At 40.3% G+C, this 17095-nt stretch overlaps 1 protein-coding gene across 1 annotated transcript in view; it reads left to right on the forward strand.

Annotated features, from left to right (window-relative positions):
• The first annotated feature begins 343 nt into the window (after nucleotides 1-343).
• LOC121276004 (cilia- and flagella-associated protein 69-like) overlaps nucleotides 344-17095 on the forward strand; it is a 153223-nt gene continuing 136471 nt past the window's right edge. The window contains exons 1-2 of the mRNA XM_041183949.1: nucleotides 344-396; nucleotides 4486-4548. Of these exons, the coding sequence (XP_041039883.1) occupies nucleotides 370-396; nucleotides 4486-4548 (90 nt within the window). The 5' untranslated portion in view covers nucleotides 344-369. The remainder of the gene's footprint in view (nucleotides 397-4485; nucleotides 4549-17095) is intronic.

Genomic DNA, 17095 nt, shown 5'->3' on the forward strand with positions numbered 1-17095 from the left:
GTGCTTTCCGATTTTCTATTTCTCCCATGGGGACCACTAAACCTCTTACTTTTTTTTTGCTCTGTCACATTTCGTCTGATAGTCTCCTGCTGCAAACACAAATGTAAGTTGTTGTTGTGGTGGTGGTGACTCTGCAGCGACGCCCCGCGGTCGGGTTGGAGGGTGTCAGCCGCTTCGGCCGCCGTAGCGCGTTTCCCAAAATGGCGTTCCCTCCCTGGCAACGAGACACAATCCCATGGCAACGGCAGGCAGCCGATCGCAAACAGACCAGCAAACAGAGAGAAAAAGAAGGAGAGAGTCCTCGAGGCCCCGGGCTCAGCACCTTCACCGGCGGCTGTGAAGGGGGATTTAAACTTTCCCGCAATCAGGATGAGTGTCAGGAAGAGCATCCCAGTGGTGAGGCACATCATCAGGGACAGTGACCTGGGAACCGGACCGGTCAGTCTGCAGGAAACAACAACAACAGGCCTTTCACTGGCTCCTTATTTATTTATATTTGTCCACCCGTTGTTGCATTTGGTATCAGCCTGGGAATTGCTCTTGTTACCGTGGGTAAAATTTAGATTGTTGCCAAGTTCTTTAGTTCCCCTCCTCATTTACCCCAAAGTGTCAATGGGGCCGGGGCCGGGGCCGGAGGCCGGGCGCTGGGGGCCGGGGGAGAATGTGGGGAGCAGAGTGATCTCTCCCACGAGGAAGCTGCCTATTCCCCAGCCATTTGCTGCGGCTATGAAGGGGTTATTGACTGGGCAAAGAGCAGCACTGCTCCTCCAGTAGCTGCCAATTATTCTGATAGCTCGAGGGGAAGGGCAGTCATGTGCAATGTTTAAATTCGAAGGTAATCTTGGTGCGCTCTATCATTCTAGTTAGGGCTTAAGTTTTGTTGCAGCTCTGCTCTGGCCTTGTTTGTGATTGGTGCATGGGTGTTAGAACTGTATAGAGTAGCCTGAAGCTTCCCGTTATCCTATCACTCTCCATTCTCTTTCATATAGCTGTTGTACTTGCACAAATGATTACTTTAAAATTAAACCATTGTAACAACGTTTGAGAAGCAGGTATTGGGCTGAATGATTTATCATGCTAGTGACAACACATCATGTCCGTATTGATATAAAGGGACATCTGTGTGAATGAATGGGTTTTGAGTGAGTGAAATGGTTTTGAGGAGCAAATGATTAATTTCATCAGTGCCAATAGCCCTTCAAGAACTTCATGGGTTCAGCTATAAAAACAGAAAAGCAACATATATTTAGAGGCTCCCTGCAGGATACTGCTTCAAACTAAAGTTTACATAATGGTGATGTGATGGAATGCATGCATGTGAGTGAAAAGTAACAGGAAAATAAAGATACCAACCATGAGGTTTGGGGAATCCTGCAGTTACATCTGGTCCACGAAGGGCATTGAGCATAAACTATTTAGATGAACTAATGATCTAACATTGGAGATGGGGCACGGCGTGTGGTCTCCTGTCCATTTTGTTCTTTGTGTTATGTATCACCTTGTTATGATGGTGTTAAGTTTGGAATTCCAGGATGTTGTTGATGAAAGAATATATCCAAGTCAAGATAGTGTACGTCTTGGAGGGGTGAAAGTGTTTCCATGATCCTGTTGCTCTTGCCCTTCTTGGTCATGGGTTGAGAGGTGCTGTTGAAGTAACCTTGATCAGTTGCAGCAGGGCATCCTTTTGACAGTAAATACTGCATCCACAAGTGCAAGGGGCAGTGGAGGTTATGGTTGCTGTGTCTCATGGCAAGTATGCTGATACAGTGTGCTACACTGTCCTAGATGTTGTCACACTTCCCAAGTGCTGTTGCACCCATTTAAGTAAGTGTTGAACTTTCCATTACACTCCTGACTTGAACCTGGTAGATGGTGGAAAATCTTTGATGGGTTAGAAAGTGAGCTACTCGTCATAGAGATCTTAGACTCTGCCCTGCTCTTGCAGCTACGGTATTAATATGGCTGGTCCAGTTAAGCTTTTGGCAGTGGTACCCGCAGGCTGCTGAAGGTAGAGAACTTGGTGATGGTTTGTCTAGGATGGGAGGAGTGCACAGTTTATCTAGCCCCACGACTCCACAGGTCACAGCATTGGTTTAAATTTTAATTCACTCACCAAATTGGCCAGTTATTTACCTTTGCTGCTGTTAAACCCAAAATAAAAGGGTCTTTAACCTGGCTTCTTTCAATAAACTCAGAATGATTGATTTATTATAAAACAAAACTTCTATTTTAAAACAAGTTAACACATAATTTGTAATCTGGAAGTATAACTGTGTATCCCTTTTAAAAATACCCCCACACAGACACACACACACAATTGCAAACAAAGAACAAACAAATAGGGTCTCTGCAGAGATTGACGATTAAGGAAAATCTTTATGAAAAGGACAAAGTTTGCAGGGTTTTGATGCTATCGATTTGGTGCTCCCTCATGTAAAGATGGATAGCTAGTCCCATTGGATGTCTGGAGCATCAGCATGGAGGAGAATGGAGCTGGATCAATCCTTAGGATCTCCCTCTTCTCTCAGCCTCTCAGATTTCCAAATACAAACAAGTTCCACTGAGATGAGGAGTCCTAACTGTCCACTGATAACCACACTGTATTTCAGGCAAGGCAAGGAGACCACAAACTGGGTAGCTTTTCCCTTCTTGGTTTATCACCAAATGAGTTTGAAAAAAAAAGTTCAAAGCACAAAACTAATCTCCTTCAGGTGATTTCCAGTAAATCACTAGGGCCTTTGCCTTTAAACCAGCTTTTATTTACAGCAATTAAAGTAATTTAGCTGAGGTCATGTGATTTCTTGGAAGAGGCATGCTGGCTCATAGTCCAAGATGAATTTATTTGACCCTTTTTAAAAAAACAAACCCAGGTCACATCCCAAGTCCAAATAATGCAATGTCCTCCCAAATTTTAAAAGAAAATAGAGGGCAGAATTTTTCCCTCATTGGACAGGCAGCTCCCGACCTGAACGGGAGTAAAATAGTGCGCAATGACATCAGGTGAGCATCCCAAAGTTATCGTGCACCATTTCAGTCGGCAGACGCACACGGGAGTCGGCAGCACACCCATCAACAGTTAAGAGGGCTAGTAAGCCCATTCATTAATTAACTAAATTGAATTTTTCCCTGCCCGTCCAACCTTACGGTCGGCAGGGTGGGTAAATAGGCCAAGCAGCCTTTGCGTTTTGTGCAATACCTCATCCACCAGCAGGTTGAGGTTTCGACTGGTGATTAAAAAAGAATTAAAAGTTTTCAAATTCATTTTAACATGTCCCTGTTCATGTGACAGAGTCACGTGAGGGGACATGTTTTCCTTAGTTTTCAATTCTTTATTTTTAAATTAGAAATCTTCAGCCCGCCCAACGAGGTAAAGATCTTGTCCACAGTTCTTGAAGATAGGGTCCTAACATCGATGATCATGTTGTTGGGCGTTAGGAGGAAATTGTTAGGTATTTTCTTGCTGGAGATGATCATCTCCTGACGTTGTTTGATGTGAATGTCATCTGAAACCTAGATGCTGTCTATATCCTACTGTCAGCTGGCATGTGCTGCTTGATTATTGAAGGAAGGTTGAACAACATAAAATCATCAGCAAATAGCCACAATCCATGACTTTATGATGGAGGGAAGGTTATTGATGAAGCAGCTAAAGATGGTTGGACTAAGGATGTTTCCCTAAGGAACTCTACCAATAAAGTTCAGGGCATGTAATGATTTGGCATGCAACAGTCACAACAACCTTCCTTTGTGTTTGGTTTGACTCAGCCCACAGGGGGGGATTTCCCTTTAAACCACATAGACCAAGTTTTGGTCAGGGTCTTTAGTGGCTCAATATTGCACCTTCTGGGCTGTTGCACCACTAAGGTTCCCGTCAATATTCCATGGCAGCAGGAAGACGTTAAGCTCCCCTCCCAACACCTTTCAATGCCATAATTCCAGCCTTCCCACCTTCCAGCTCATCTCCAAAGGGCTGGGAAAATTCCGTCCTTTGAGTTCACACCTACATCAAGACTATGAACATTGTATTCAATATATGGAGTCATATAAGCCTGCAACAAAACATATACTGCCATGAACAAGGAGCTAAAAGGTATTAAAAATATAAGAGTAAATTTGATTCTGTGTTTTCTTTGAGACTTGCTCCCTCGTGGGAATATTAAATTTACTCTTTAACATCATTGGGCAATTCATTCTTTTAATTATTTTTAGTATTATTTCCATTTTATTTGGCACACACTATTTGGATAAAAGGTTAGACTATATAATATTGGTATTTAGATAACATTGAAGATCCATTCACTTGATTTTCTAATTATGATACCATTTGAATCCCTTCCTTGATTGTATGCTTATTATTTGCTTGTAATCGTCCATCATTTTATAATTTAAAGGAATGGTACTAAACCTGTCAGAAAACATGCTTTGGAAGCTTCTATCTACAGCTCGATGTAATCCTAGTTTTTTTTTTATTATTTTGTTCATAAGGATTTACACACAAGGCCTGTGGATTTAAATCATGTTGTTAATCTATTGGAAGATCGATTCTCAGTAAGTAGCTTCTGATAAACAAACCTGACTATTTATCTTCTATATTGCATACAAAATTCTGAAGCATTATTCATTTTTTATATAGGTTCATCACTACTTTGTAGTTTTTCTGTTATAATGAAACCTAGAATTTCATTACCATTTTTAATGGCCATAAACCTGAGGTGCTGTCCTTCTGTTCTTCCGTAGCACTAAGCCTACTTTAACTTGGTGTATAATTACTGATGCTATTTTTTTCTGCCAAAATCTATCACTTACTAAGATTGAATTTCACCTTCCACCTTTTAACCCATTCCCCTGACATGTCAATACTTTAAAAAAAATATTCACATCAATCATTGATACATAGCAGAACCGAATCCTGTTGGACATCACTATTTATTTCTAACCACTCTAAAAAACTGACCTAGATTTCCCCCTTTGTAACTCATTTTAAATACAATTTATTTTCCTCTGCCGAATTCCATACTTCTTAATTTTCCATAAAAACCTCCCATGTGGCATCCACACTCTTGCCCCATCTATCATACGAACATTCTGTCACCTCCTCAAATAATGTTGTAATGTTGGTCAAACATAATTGTTACTTTGGAAATTTGTGCTCACTTTTTATATTTTCTTCTTAACTAGTTACATGGTAGTTTCATCCTTAATTAAAGACTACCATATTCCTTCTCATGGATTTTAAACTACCTGGCCTGTAATTATCCAGATTAGCTGTTTTTTTTAAAATGGGTGTTACTCTTCAGTTGACCACTCTCCAGCTATGTTCTCTTTAAAATGTAGTTGTTGTGCATGGCCTATTTTTATCAGTATGCAGCCAATTTAAAATGTTTCGTGAGGCCGCGCACACACTATTATCGCAGAGCAAAGGTTTCACGATACTTAGCAGGCTGCTGCATGGCTGCACATCCACACAGCTTAGCGGAAACATTTTCTCCCTGTCCTAGGACTCTCAGTCAAGCCTGAAATAGAATTTCTAGAACCTTAATAATTTTCTCCCTCAAGTCCCTCAGGATCCTAAAATGTGTTCTTCATTTAGGGTAACCAATGCTTTCAAATGTTCCCTTTTACCCATCATAATACAGCTTATTTCTCTCAATCACTTCAGGATTCACCTCGGAGATTCTTCTCTTTAGTAAAGGTCATTAAATGCCACTGCCATTTTTAATGATCATCAACAAATTGACAATCCTTCAATCTTGAGGTCCTGCTTAAATAATTCTCCTTTTACTAATATACTTGACAAATAATATTGTCATTATGAACCCTCTTCTTCAATTGTAATTGGTTCCTAACCTCTTTATTTGCCCATGACATCCTGAAACTGCCAGGAATTTCTAGCAGTTTCCCTTTCTGATGGTGCATACATGTTCTGTACTTTTGCAATCAATCCTGAGTGCCACTTTCTCCTACTACTTCACCCTCAGCTAGCTCACTCGTCATCTGCCCTAATTTAATCTGGTGTTCCAGTTTTTGTACTGATTTGTTCCTCTCCTCGTTGAATCATATCATGGTCAATACCCTCATGATGTTTACCCAAAATTCACTCATCTTTCTGATTAATTTCATTATTTATAATCTTATCCAGCAACACCTCCTCATTATAGGCTGGAACTATAAATAGTAATAGTAGAAGCTCCAATTTTCTTTCCATCACATGGCTGACCAGGAATTTCTCCTGCTCTTACCACCTGCCACTGCTGTATATTGAAAGGAAGGTCAGGTTGATAGTCAACCTGTTTGGCCTCATTATGAATGCACCTTCCTTAGTGATCAAGTCCTGAGGTGGGACTCAAACCCAGAGTTCTGGCTCAGAGGCATGGGGGTCAATATCAACTGCACCATATGATCTCCATGCTTATGTTTATGAACTAGTAAACAAGTTCCATTTAGCATATCGTCCTCCTTCCGTCTAGGGTTTTTTTTAAAAAGTTGTAAAAATACAACTTGTTTTAAAAAGCTAGTATGAATAATTTATTTGTATTGTCAAATCCATTCTTTGAAATAAATGGCCAAAAAGTCCAGAAGCATGACAGATGCACTTCTGGAAAGTTGGTCAGTTTAAGAACATAAGAACGTGAGAAATAGTCGCTAACGGAGATAGTACGGCTCACTGAGCAATAATCATGGGGGAGTTTAATTACATATAGACTGGAAAAATCAAATGGGCAAAGGTAGCATAGATGAGGAGTTCATAGAATGTTTTCACAATTGGTTTCTTAGAACAGCACGTTCTGGAGTCAGTCATAGAGCAGATGATACTAGATCTGGTATTGTGCAACAAGTTAGGATTAATTAATAACCTCATAGTGAAGGCACCCCTAGGTAGCAGCGATCATAAGATGATTTAATTTTACATTCAGTTTGAGGGAGAGAAGGGTGGATCCAAGATTAGTATTTTGAAGTTAAATAAGGACAATTATGAGGGCATGAAAGCAGAGGTAGCTAAGGTGAACGAGCAAATGAGGTTAAGGGATAGGTCAATAGAGATGTAGTGGCAGACATTTAAGGGGATATTTAAGAATACACAGAATAGATACATTCCAATGGGAAAGTAAAATTCCAAGGGGAGGACCCACTATCTGTACTTAACTAAAAAAGGTAAAGACAGAATCACACTTAGAGAAAAAGCATGTAATTGCGCAAAGAGGGGTGGCACGTCAGAAGGTTGGACAGAATATAAAGAACAGCAAAGAATGGCAAAAAGATTAATAAGGGGGGATTGCTAGCTAGAAATATAAACGCGGATAGTAAGACTTTTCATAGATATTTAAATAAGGAAAGAGTTAACCAAGTGAGCGTTGGTCCTATAGAAAGTGAATCTGGGAAATTAATAATGGAAAATAAGAAGATAGTGGATGAATTGAACAGGTATTTTACATCAATCTTCATGATAGAGGATACAAGTAATGTCCCAGAAATAGCTGTAAATCAGGAATTGGAAGAGAGTGAGGAACTCAAGAAAATTACAATCACCAGGAAAGTGGTACTTAGCAAATTGCTGGAGCTGCATGCTGACAAATCCACAGGTCGGGATGGACTTCATCCTAGGGTCTTAAAAGAAGTGAAATAGCTGATGTGTTGGTTTTAATTTTCCAAAATTCCGTAGATTTGGGGAAGATTCCATTAGATTAGAAAATAGCAAATGTAATTCCTTTAATCAAAAAGGGAGGGAGGCAGAAAGTAAGAAACTACACGCCAGTTAGCTTAACATCTATCAAAAGGAAAATATTGGAAGCTATTATTAAAGATGTTATAGTAGGGCACTTATAAAAATTCCAGGCAACCAGGCAGAGAGAACATGGTTATGTGAAAGGGAAATCATGTTTAACCAATTTATTGGAGTTCTTTGAAGATGTCATGTGTGCTGTGAATAAAGAGAAACCGGTGCATGTACTGTGCTTAGATTTCTAGAAGGCATTTGATAAGATGCCACATCAAAGTTTATTGTGGAAAATTATAGCTCATGGTGTAGGGAGTTATATATTGGCATGGATAGAAGATGGGTTGCTAACAGGAAACAGAGTGTAGGCATGAATGGGTCTTTTTCTGGTTGGCAGGATATAATGAGTGGTATGCCACAAGGATCAGTGCTGGGGCCTCAACTTTTTACAATTTATATAAATGACTTGGATGAAGGGACCAGCGGTACGGTTGCTAAATTTGCGGATGACACAAAGAGAGGTAGGAAAGTAAGTTGTGAAGAGGACATAAGGAGGCTAAAAAGGGACATAGATAGGCTAAGTGACTGGGCAAAGATCTGGCTAATGGAGTATAATGTGGGCAAATGTGAAATTATCCATTTTAGGAAGAATTCAAAAGAAGCGTATAGTCTAAATGATGAGAGATTGTAGAGCTCTGAGATTCAGAGGGACCTGGGTATCCTAGTGCATAAATCACAAAAGGCTAGTATGCATGTACAGCAAGTAATTAGGAAAGCAAATAGAATATTATTGTTTATTGCAATGGGAATTGAATATAAGTATAGGGAGGCTATGGTTCAGTTGTGCAGGATACTGGTGTGACCACATCTGGAGTACTGGGTACAATATTGGTCTCCTTATTTAAGAAGCATGTAATTAGAAGCAGTTCAGAGGAGGTTTACTAGACTAATACCAGGAATGGGTGGGTTGTCTTATGAGGAAAGATTGGACAGGCTAGGCTTGTATCCACTAGAGTTTAGAAGGGTAAGAAGCAACTTGATTGAAACGTTTAAGATCCTGAGGGTTCTTGACAGGGTGGATGTGGAGAGCATGTTTCCTCTTGTGGAAGGATCTAGAATTAAGGGTCACTGTTTAAAAATAAGGGTCATCAATTTAGGATAATTTTTTTCTCTGAGAGTGTTGGGAGCCTTTGGAACTCTTCCTCAAAAGGCAGTGGAAGCAGAGTCTTTGAATGTTTTTAAGGCAGAAGTAGATAGGTTCTTAATAAGCAAGGGGGTGAAAGGATATTGGGTGTAAGAGGGAGGGTACAGTCAGACCAGCCATGATCTTTTTGAGTGATGAAGCAGGCTCGAGTGGAAGAGTGGCCTACTTCTGCTCCTAATTTGTATGTTCATGTGTTCTTATGAGTCTGCTTCGCCATTCAATATGACTATGGATGATCTTCAGCTTTCCTGCCCACTTCCTATATCCCTTAATAATCTTGAATGTTTCAATGAGATCACCTCTCAATCTTCTAAACTCCAGAGGATATAGACCTAATCTACTCAGCCTGCCATCATAGGGTAACCCTCTCATCCCAGGGAACAATCCAGTGTACTGGCTCCAATGCAAGTACAGCCTTCCTTAAATATGTAGGCGAAAACTGCACACAGTACTCCAGGTGTTGTCTCACCAAAGCCCTGTACAATTGTAGCAAGAATTCTTTATTCTTATACTCCAATCCCTTCGCAATAAAGGCCAATGTGCCATTTGCTTTCCTAATTACTTGCTGTACCTGTATGCTAACATTGTGTTCCTTGTATGAGCACACCAAATGTCCCTGAACACAAGTTTACAAGTTTCACGCCTTTTTAAAATGTTCTGCTTTTCTGTGCTTATGACCAAAATGAACAACCTCACATTTATCCACATGATACTTTGCCGCTTTGTTGCCCACTTACTTAACCTGTCCACATCTTTTTGCAGCCTCTTTGTGTCCTCCTCACAGCTTGCATTCCCATGTAGCTTTGCATGGTCTGAAGCCTTAGATACTTTGCTTTCGGTCTCTTCATCTAGCATGTTAATATAGATTGAAAATAGCTGAAGCTCCAGCATTGATCCTTGCACACTCTGTGACACAACCTGCCCACCTGAAAATTCCCCATTTATCCCTTCTCTCTGCTTAGGAACATAGGTGCAGGAGGAGACCATTCACCCTGTCAGCCTACTCCGCCATTCAGTTAGTTCATGGCTGATCATCCACCTCGATGCCACTTTCCCGCACTATCCCCATATCCCTTGATGTCATTAGTATCCAGAAATCTTATTGATTTCTGTCTTGAACATGCTCAGTGGTTGAGCTTACCCAGCCCTCTGGGGTAGAGAATTTCTAAGGTCACCACTCTTTGAGTGAAGAAGCTCCTCCTCATCTCAGTCTTAATGACCTGCCCCTTATCCTGAGACTGACCTCTCATTATAGACTCACCAATCAGGGGGAACATCCTATCTACATCTACCCTGTCATGCCCTGAAAGAATTTTATAAGTTTCAATGAGATCACCTCTCATTCTTTGAAACTCTAGAGACTAGAAGCCCAGTTTCCTCCATATCTCCTCATTAGACAATCCCACAATCCCAGGGATTAGTCTGGTGAATGTCCATTGCACTCCCTCTTTGGCAAGTATATCCTTCCTTAGGTAAGGAGACCAAAACTGTGCACAATTCTCTGGGTAGTCTCAGGAAGGTTCTATATAATTGCAGCAAGACACCCTTACTCCTGTACTTAAATCTCATTGCAATGAAGGCCAACATACTATTTGCCTTCCTAATTGCTTGCTGTAGTTGCATGCTAGCTTTTAGTGATTCATGAACAAGTACACCCAGGTCCGTTTTGGACATCAAAATTTCCCAATCGCTCACCATTTAAGAAATACCCTGCCTTTCTGCTTTTTCTACCGAAGTGGATAACTTCATACTTATTCACATTATATTCCATCAGCCATGTTCTTGCCCATTCACTTATCCCGTCCAATTCCCCTTGAAGCCTCCTTGCATCCTCCTCACAACTTACATTTCCACCTAGTTTTGTGTCATCAGTGAATTTGGAGACATCATATTTGGTCCCCACATCCAAACCATTTGTATAGATTGTGAACAGCTGTGGCTCCAGCACTGATCATTGTGGTACCCCAAAAGTAACAGCCTGCCTGAGGATGACCTGTTTAATCCTACTTTCTGTATCCTGTCTGTTAACCAATCCTCAATCCACACCAGCATATTACCCTCAATTCCATGTGCTCTAATTTTGTTTATTAACCTCCTGTGTGGGACCTTATCAAAAGCCTTCTGAAAATCTAAATTCACCACATCCACTGGTTCTCCTTCATCATTGCTACAAGTAATATGCTCAAAAAGCTCAAACCAGTTTATCAAACATGATTTCTCTTTCATAAATCTATGTTCACTCTGCCCAATCATATCGTTATTTTCCAAGTGTCTAGTTATCACATCCTTTATAATAGATTATTAAATTTTCCCTACTACTGACGTCAAACTAATAGGTCTGTAGTTCTCCATTTTCTCTCTCCCTCCTTTGTTAAATAGTGGGGTTACATTTGCTACTTTCCAGTCTGCAGGAACCTTTCCAGAATCTATAGAATTTTGAAAGATAACCATCAATGCATCCACTATCTCAATAGCCACCTCCTTCAACACTCTGGGATGTAGCTCACAGGTCCAGGGGATTTAGCAACCTTCAATCTAATTAACTTTTTGAGTACTACCTCTTTATCAATACTAATTTCTTTCAGTTCCTCATTTTCAAAAGTCTCTTGGTTCCCTAGTATTTCTGGAAGATTTTCTGTATTGTTCTCCATGAAAACAGATGCAAAGTAATTGTTTAGTTTCTCTACCATTTCCCTATTCTCCATTATAAATTCTCCTGTCTCTGCCTTTAATGGACACATGTTTGTCCTTGCTAATCTTTTCCTTTTCACATACCTAAATAAATTTTTACAGTTCACTTTTATGGCATGGATTTTACAGCACCTCCCACCTGGTGGGATATTACGGTCCCACCAAATTGAATAGAGATTTAAATGACTCGCCGCATCCGCCGGTGGGGGAGACACACTGTGGCAGGGGCCATAAAATCCTGGCCTATGTTCCTCGCTGGCTTGAATTCATACTCTCTTTTCCTATTCTTTATCAGTTTCTTGGTCCTCCTTTGCTGGATTCTAAATTGTTCCCAATCCTTGGCCTTACCACTTTTTCTGGCAACCTAATAAGCCAGTTCCTTTGATCTAATGAAATCTTTAACTCCTTTCGTTAGCCATGGTTGATTCACCTTTCCTGTTGGGTTTTTGTGTCTTAGAGGAATATATATTTTTTTGTAGACCATGTAATACTTCTTTAAATACTAGCCATTGCCAGTCTACCGTCAAACCTTTTAGTATATTTTCCCAATCCACCATAGCCAACTTGCTCCTCACCTTCATTGTTTCTTTTGTTCAGATTTAAGACCCTAGTTTCAGAATGAACTAAATGACTTTCAAACTTAATGTAAAATTCTATCATATTATGGTCACTATTTCTTAGTCTCCTTTATAGCAATCTTATTAATTAACCCTTCCTCATTACATAACATTAAATCTAAAATAGCCCGATCCCTAGTTGGCGCTTCAACATACTACACCAGAAACCCATCTCATACATAGCTCAGGAATTCATCCTCCACAGCATTAGTGATAATTAGGTTTACCCAATGTATATGTAAATTAAAGTCACCCATTATTACTGCATTATCCATGTTACATGTGACTCTAATTTCCTGATTTATACTGTGCCAAACATTATTACTACAGTTTGGTGGCGTGTAAGCAACTCCCACTAATGTTTGCTGCCCTTTGCTGTTTCTTATCTGCACCCAAACTGATTCTATATGTTGATCCTTTGATGTAATCTTCTCCACTAATATACTGACCTAATCCCTTATCAACACCACTACCTCAACTTCTTTTTCTTTTTGCCTATCCTTCCTAAATGGCAAATAGCCTTGAATATTAAGTTCTGAGCCTCGGTCACTCTGTCACCACTTTTCTGTCATGGTAATTAAATTATGCCCATTTACCTTTATTTGTGCCTTCAAATCATCTACCTTATTGTGAATGCTGTGTGCATTCAGATAGAGTGCCCTTAACTTTGTTTTTTAACATTATTCCACATTCTGATCCTATTTGATGCTTGCCTTCACTTTCTCTGCCTTCTAATTTTGCTTACTACTTTTCTACTCCATGTTACTAGATTTGCTTCCCTCCAATCTGAGCTCCCTTCCCGGGTCCCATCTCCCAGCCGATCCCGTTTAAACCCTCCCCAACAGCAAATCTCCCTGCAAGGATGTTAGCCATGGTCCTGCTAAGGTCTTGCTTCCTGTCCTGTAAACAATCCTCTATCCATGCCAATATCTCGCCCCCAACTCCATGAACCCTTAACTTGTGTGGCACCTTTTGTGTGGCACCTTATCAGATGCCTTTTGAAAATCCAAATATACTACATCTGCTGGTTCCCCTTTATCTGCCAGCTAAATTACATACTCAAAAAAATCTAATAAATTTCTCAAAAGGAGTTCCCTTTTGTAAAGCCCTGTTGACTTGTTCTAATCATATAATGCTTTCCTAAGTGCATTGTTAAGATTTCTTTTATAATAGATTCCAGCATTTTCAAGATGACTGATCAGGCTAACTGACCTATAGGTCCCTGACACTGCTGCACCTCCTTTTTTAAATTGCGGTGTTACATTTGCTAACTTCCAAACTGCTGGGACTATTCCAGAGTCTTGTGATTGTTGGAAAATCATTGCCAGTGCTATGATCTTTGTAGAGACCAATAACCTTTTAAAAAGAAGTTTGAACTTCCAGTTAATAGCTGAAAGAATAACATATCAGGATTTATGAACATAAGTGTGAACATACAAGTTAGGAGCAGGTGGTGACCTGGCCCTTCGAGTCTGCTCCGCTACTCAATAAGATTATGGCTAATCTGACTATAACCTTCCACCTATGCTGGATAACCTTTCATCTCCTTGTTTATCAAGAATCTATCTACCTCTGCCTTGAAAACATTCAAAGACCCTGCTTCTTCTGCCTTTTGAAGAAAGGAGTTCCAAAGACGCGCTACCCTCTGAGAGAAATAATTTTTTCTCATCTCTGTCTTTAATAGGTGATCCCTTATTTTGAAACAGTGACCCCTAGTTGTAGATTCTCCCACAAAAGGAAACATTCTATCCACATCCACCCATTCAAGATCCCTTAGGATCTTAAAGGTTTCAATCAAGTCACCACTTGTCCCTCTAAACTCCAGCGGTCACAAGCCTAGCCTGTCTAATCTTTCCTCATAAGACAACCTGCCCATTCTTGGTATTAGTTTAATAAACCACCTCTGAACTGCTTCTAATGCATTTACACCCTTCCTTAAATAAGGAGACTGATACTGTACATAGTAGTCCAGATGTGGTCTCACCAATGTCTTGTACAACTGAAGCACAACCTCTGTACTTTTATATTCAATTCCTCTCACAATAAATTATGGCATTCTATTGGCTTTCCTAATTATTTGCTGTACCTGCATACTAGCCTTTTGTAATTCATGCATTAGGACACCAGATCACTCTAAACCTCAGAGTTCTGCAATCTCTCTTGGATAATATGCTTCTTTTTTATTCTTCCTTCCAAAAGGGGCAATTTCACATTTGCCCACATTTTACTCCATTTGCCAGATCTTTTCCCACGTAAACAATCTATGTCCCCTTGTAGCCTCCTTATTTCCTCTTTACAACTTACTTTCCCGCTTACCTTTTTATTATATGCAAATTTAGCAACCATACCTTCTGTCATTTCATCCAAGTATTTTATATAAATGGTAAGAAGTTGAGGCCCCAGCAATGATCCCTGTGTCAACTACACATTACATCCTGCCAACCAGAAAAAGACCCATTTATGGATATGCTCTGTTTCCTGTTAGCTAGTCAATCTTCTATCCATGCCAATATGTTACCCCCTACACCATGAGCTTTTATTTTCCACAATAACCTTTGATGTGGCACCTTATCAAATGCCTTTTGGAAATCCAACTACAGTACATTCACTGGTTCCCCTTTATCCACAGCACAGGCAACTCTTTTAAAAAAAATTCATTTATGGATGTGGGTATCACTGGGTAGGCCGGCATTTATTGCCCATCCCTAACTGCCCTTGAGATGGTGGTGGTGAGCTGCCTTCTTGAACCGCTGCAGTCCCTGTGGTTTAGATACACCCACAGTGCTGTCAGGGAGGGAGTTCCAGGATTTTGACCCAGCAACAATGAAGAAACAGTGATATATTTCCAAGTCAGGATGGTGAATGGCTTGGAGGGGAGCTTCTCTGTGGTGTTGGTGTTCCCATGTATCTGCTGTCCTTGTCCTTCTAGATGGTAGTGATTGTGGGTTTGGAAGGTGCTGCCTAAGGAACCTTGGTGAGTTCCTGCAGTTCATCTTGTAGCTGGTACACACTGCTGGTACTGTTTGTCGGTGGTGTAGGGAGAGAATGTTTGTGAATGGGATGCCAATCAAGCAGCCTGCTTTGCCCTGGATGGTGTCAAGCTTCTTGAATGTTGCTAGAGCTGCACTTATTAAGGCAAGTAGAGAGAATTCCATCATACTCCTGACTTGTGTCTTTGGAATGGTGGACAGGCTTTGGTGAGTTAGGAGGTGAGTTACTTGCCACAAGATTCCTAGTCTCTGACCTACTCTTGTATCCACGGTGTTTATATGGCTAGTCCAGTTCTGGTCAATGGTAACCCCCGGAAGGTTGATAGTGGAGGATTTAGCGATGTTAATGCCATTGAATGTCAAGGGGCGATGGTTAGATTCTCTCTTGTTGGAGATGATCATTTCCTGGCACTTGTGACTCCTTCAAGGAACTCCAATAAATTGGTTAAACCTGATTTCCCTTTCACAAAATCATATTGACTCTGCCTGACTGCCTTGAATTTATCTAACTGCCCTGCTATAATGTCTTTAATGATAGTTTCTAATATTTTCCCTATGACAGATATTAAGCTAACTGGCCTGTAGTCTTTTGCTTTCTGTCTCCCTCTCTTTTTGAATAAAGGAGTTACATTTACTATTTTCCAATCTAATGGCACCTTCCCCGAATCTTGGGAATTTTGGAAAATTAAAACCAACACATCAACTATCTCACTAGCCACTTCTTTTAAGACCTGAGGATGAAGTCCATCAGGACCCAGGGATTTGTCAGCCCGCAGCTCCAGCAATTTGCTAAGTACCACTTCCCTGGTGATTGTAATTTTCCTGATTCCTTCCCTCCCAATTCCTGATTTAAAGCTATTTCTGGGATGTTACATGTATCCTCTATAGCGAAGACCGATTTTACGTTTTAAAACCTATACTGTAACAAATGACTAAAATCACAATTGACTAAATGCTATTTTGTTTTTGTAGACAACTTATACTTTGAACTACAGAGAGGAACATACTCCTTTTGTACTTATCACAGATTGCATTCCGCACGGAATTACATCCCTTTTAGAAAACAGTCCACAGTTGCTTTCAGCTTCCAGTGCATTTCAGTATACCTGTTCCATTGAGTAGTAATTTTAAGTGACTGTCACTAAGCACTTTCCTCAGTTTTAACAGAGTTTCGTAAATCCACCACTAGCTGTAAAAAAAAGCCTGTTCCAATGATTCTTCAGAGCTGAATCTGCCAGAATCTGTAAGTTGAAACATATCATAGCAAGTCTTTAATTTCCCTTGAAAAGGTACAGAACTGAGCAATGAAGTAATTATTTCAGGTATCAGCAAAACGTTAGAGATGCGTGTCTTGTTTTCTTTAGAAAAGAGAACTTCAAATATAAGTTCCCATCCTCTTACAGAGCTAATGAAGAAAACTGGCTCCCCAGTATGCAGGAAATGAGCACCAGTCAGGGATCACTGTATTTCAATTCACGTAACGTTACTGGTCAACCTGTGCGGTCAGCTGGTGCCAATAATGATGGGCATTTTTGCCAGATCCTTTGCAATCATTCTTACTTGTGAACATTTCCTCCTGTGCTGGTAAGCAATCCACTCCAACACCTTCTCTGCTGCACTCACAATCCTTTTCCTCATGCTGTGAGTCTTTGTTTCTTTACCTGAAGACTTCTAGGGAAGGTGGTGGCACAGTGGTATTGTCACTGGACTAGTATTCCAGAGACCCAGATTAATACTCTGGGGACCCAGGTTGGAATCCCACCACAGCAGATGGTGAAATTTTAATTCAATATCAATCTGGAATTAAAAGACTGATGATGACCATGAAACCATTGCCAATAGTTGTAAAAACCCAACTGGTTCACTAATATCCTTTAGG

This window comes from Carcharodon carcharias, chromosome 3, assembly GCF_017639515.1.
Source record: "Carcharodon carcharias isolate sCarCar2 chromosome 3, sCarCar2.pri, whole genome shotgun sequence".
NCBI classification, from domain to species: domain Eukaryota; kingdom Metazoa; phylum Chordata; class Chondrichthyes; order Lamniformes; family Lamnidae; genus Carcharodon; species Carcharodon carcharias.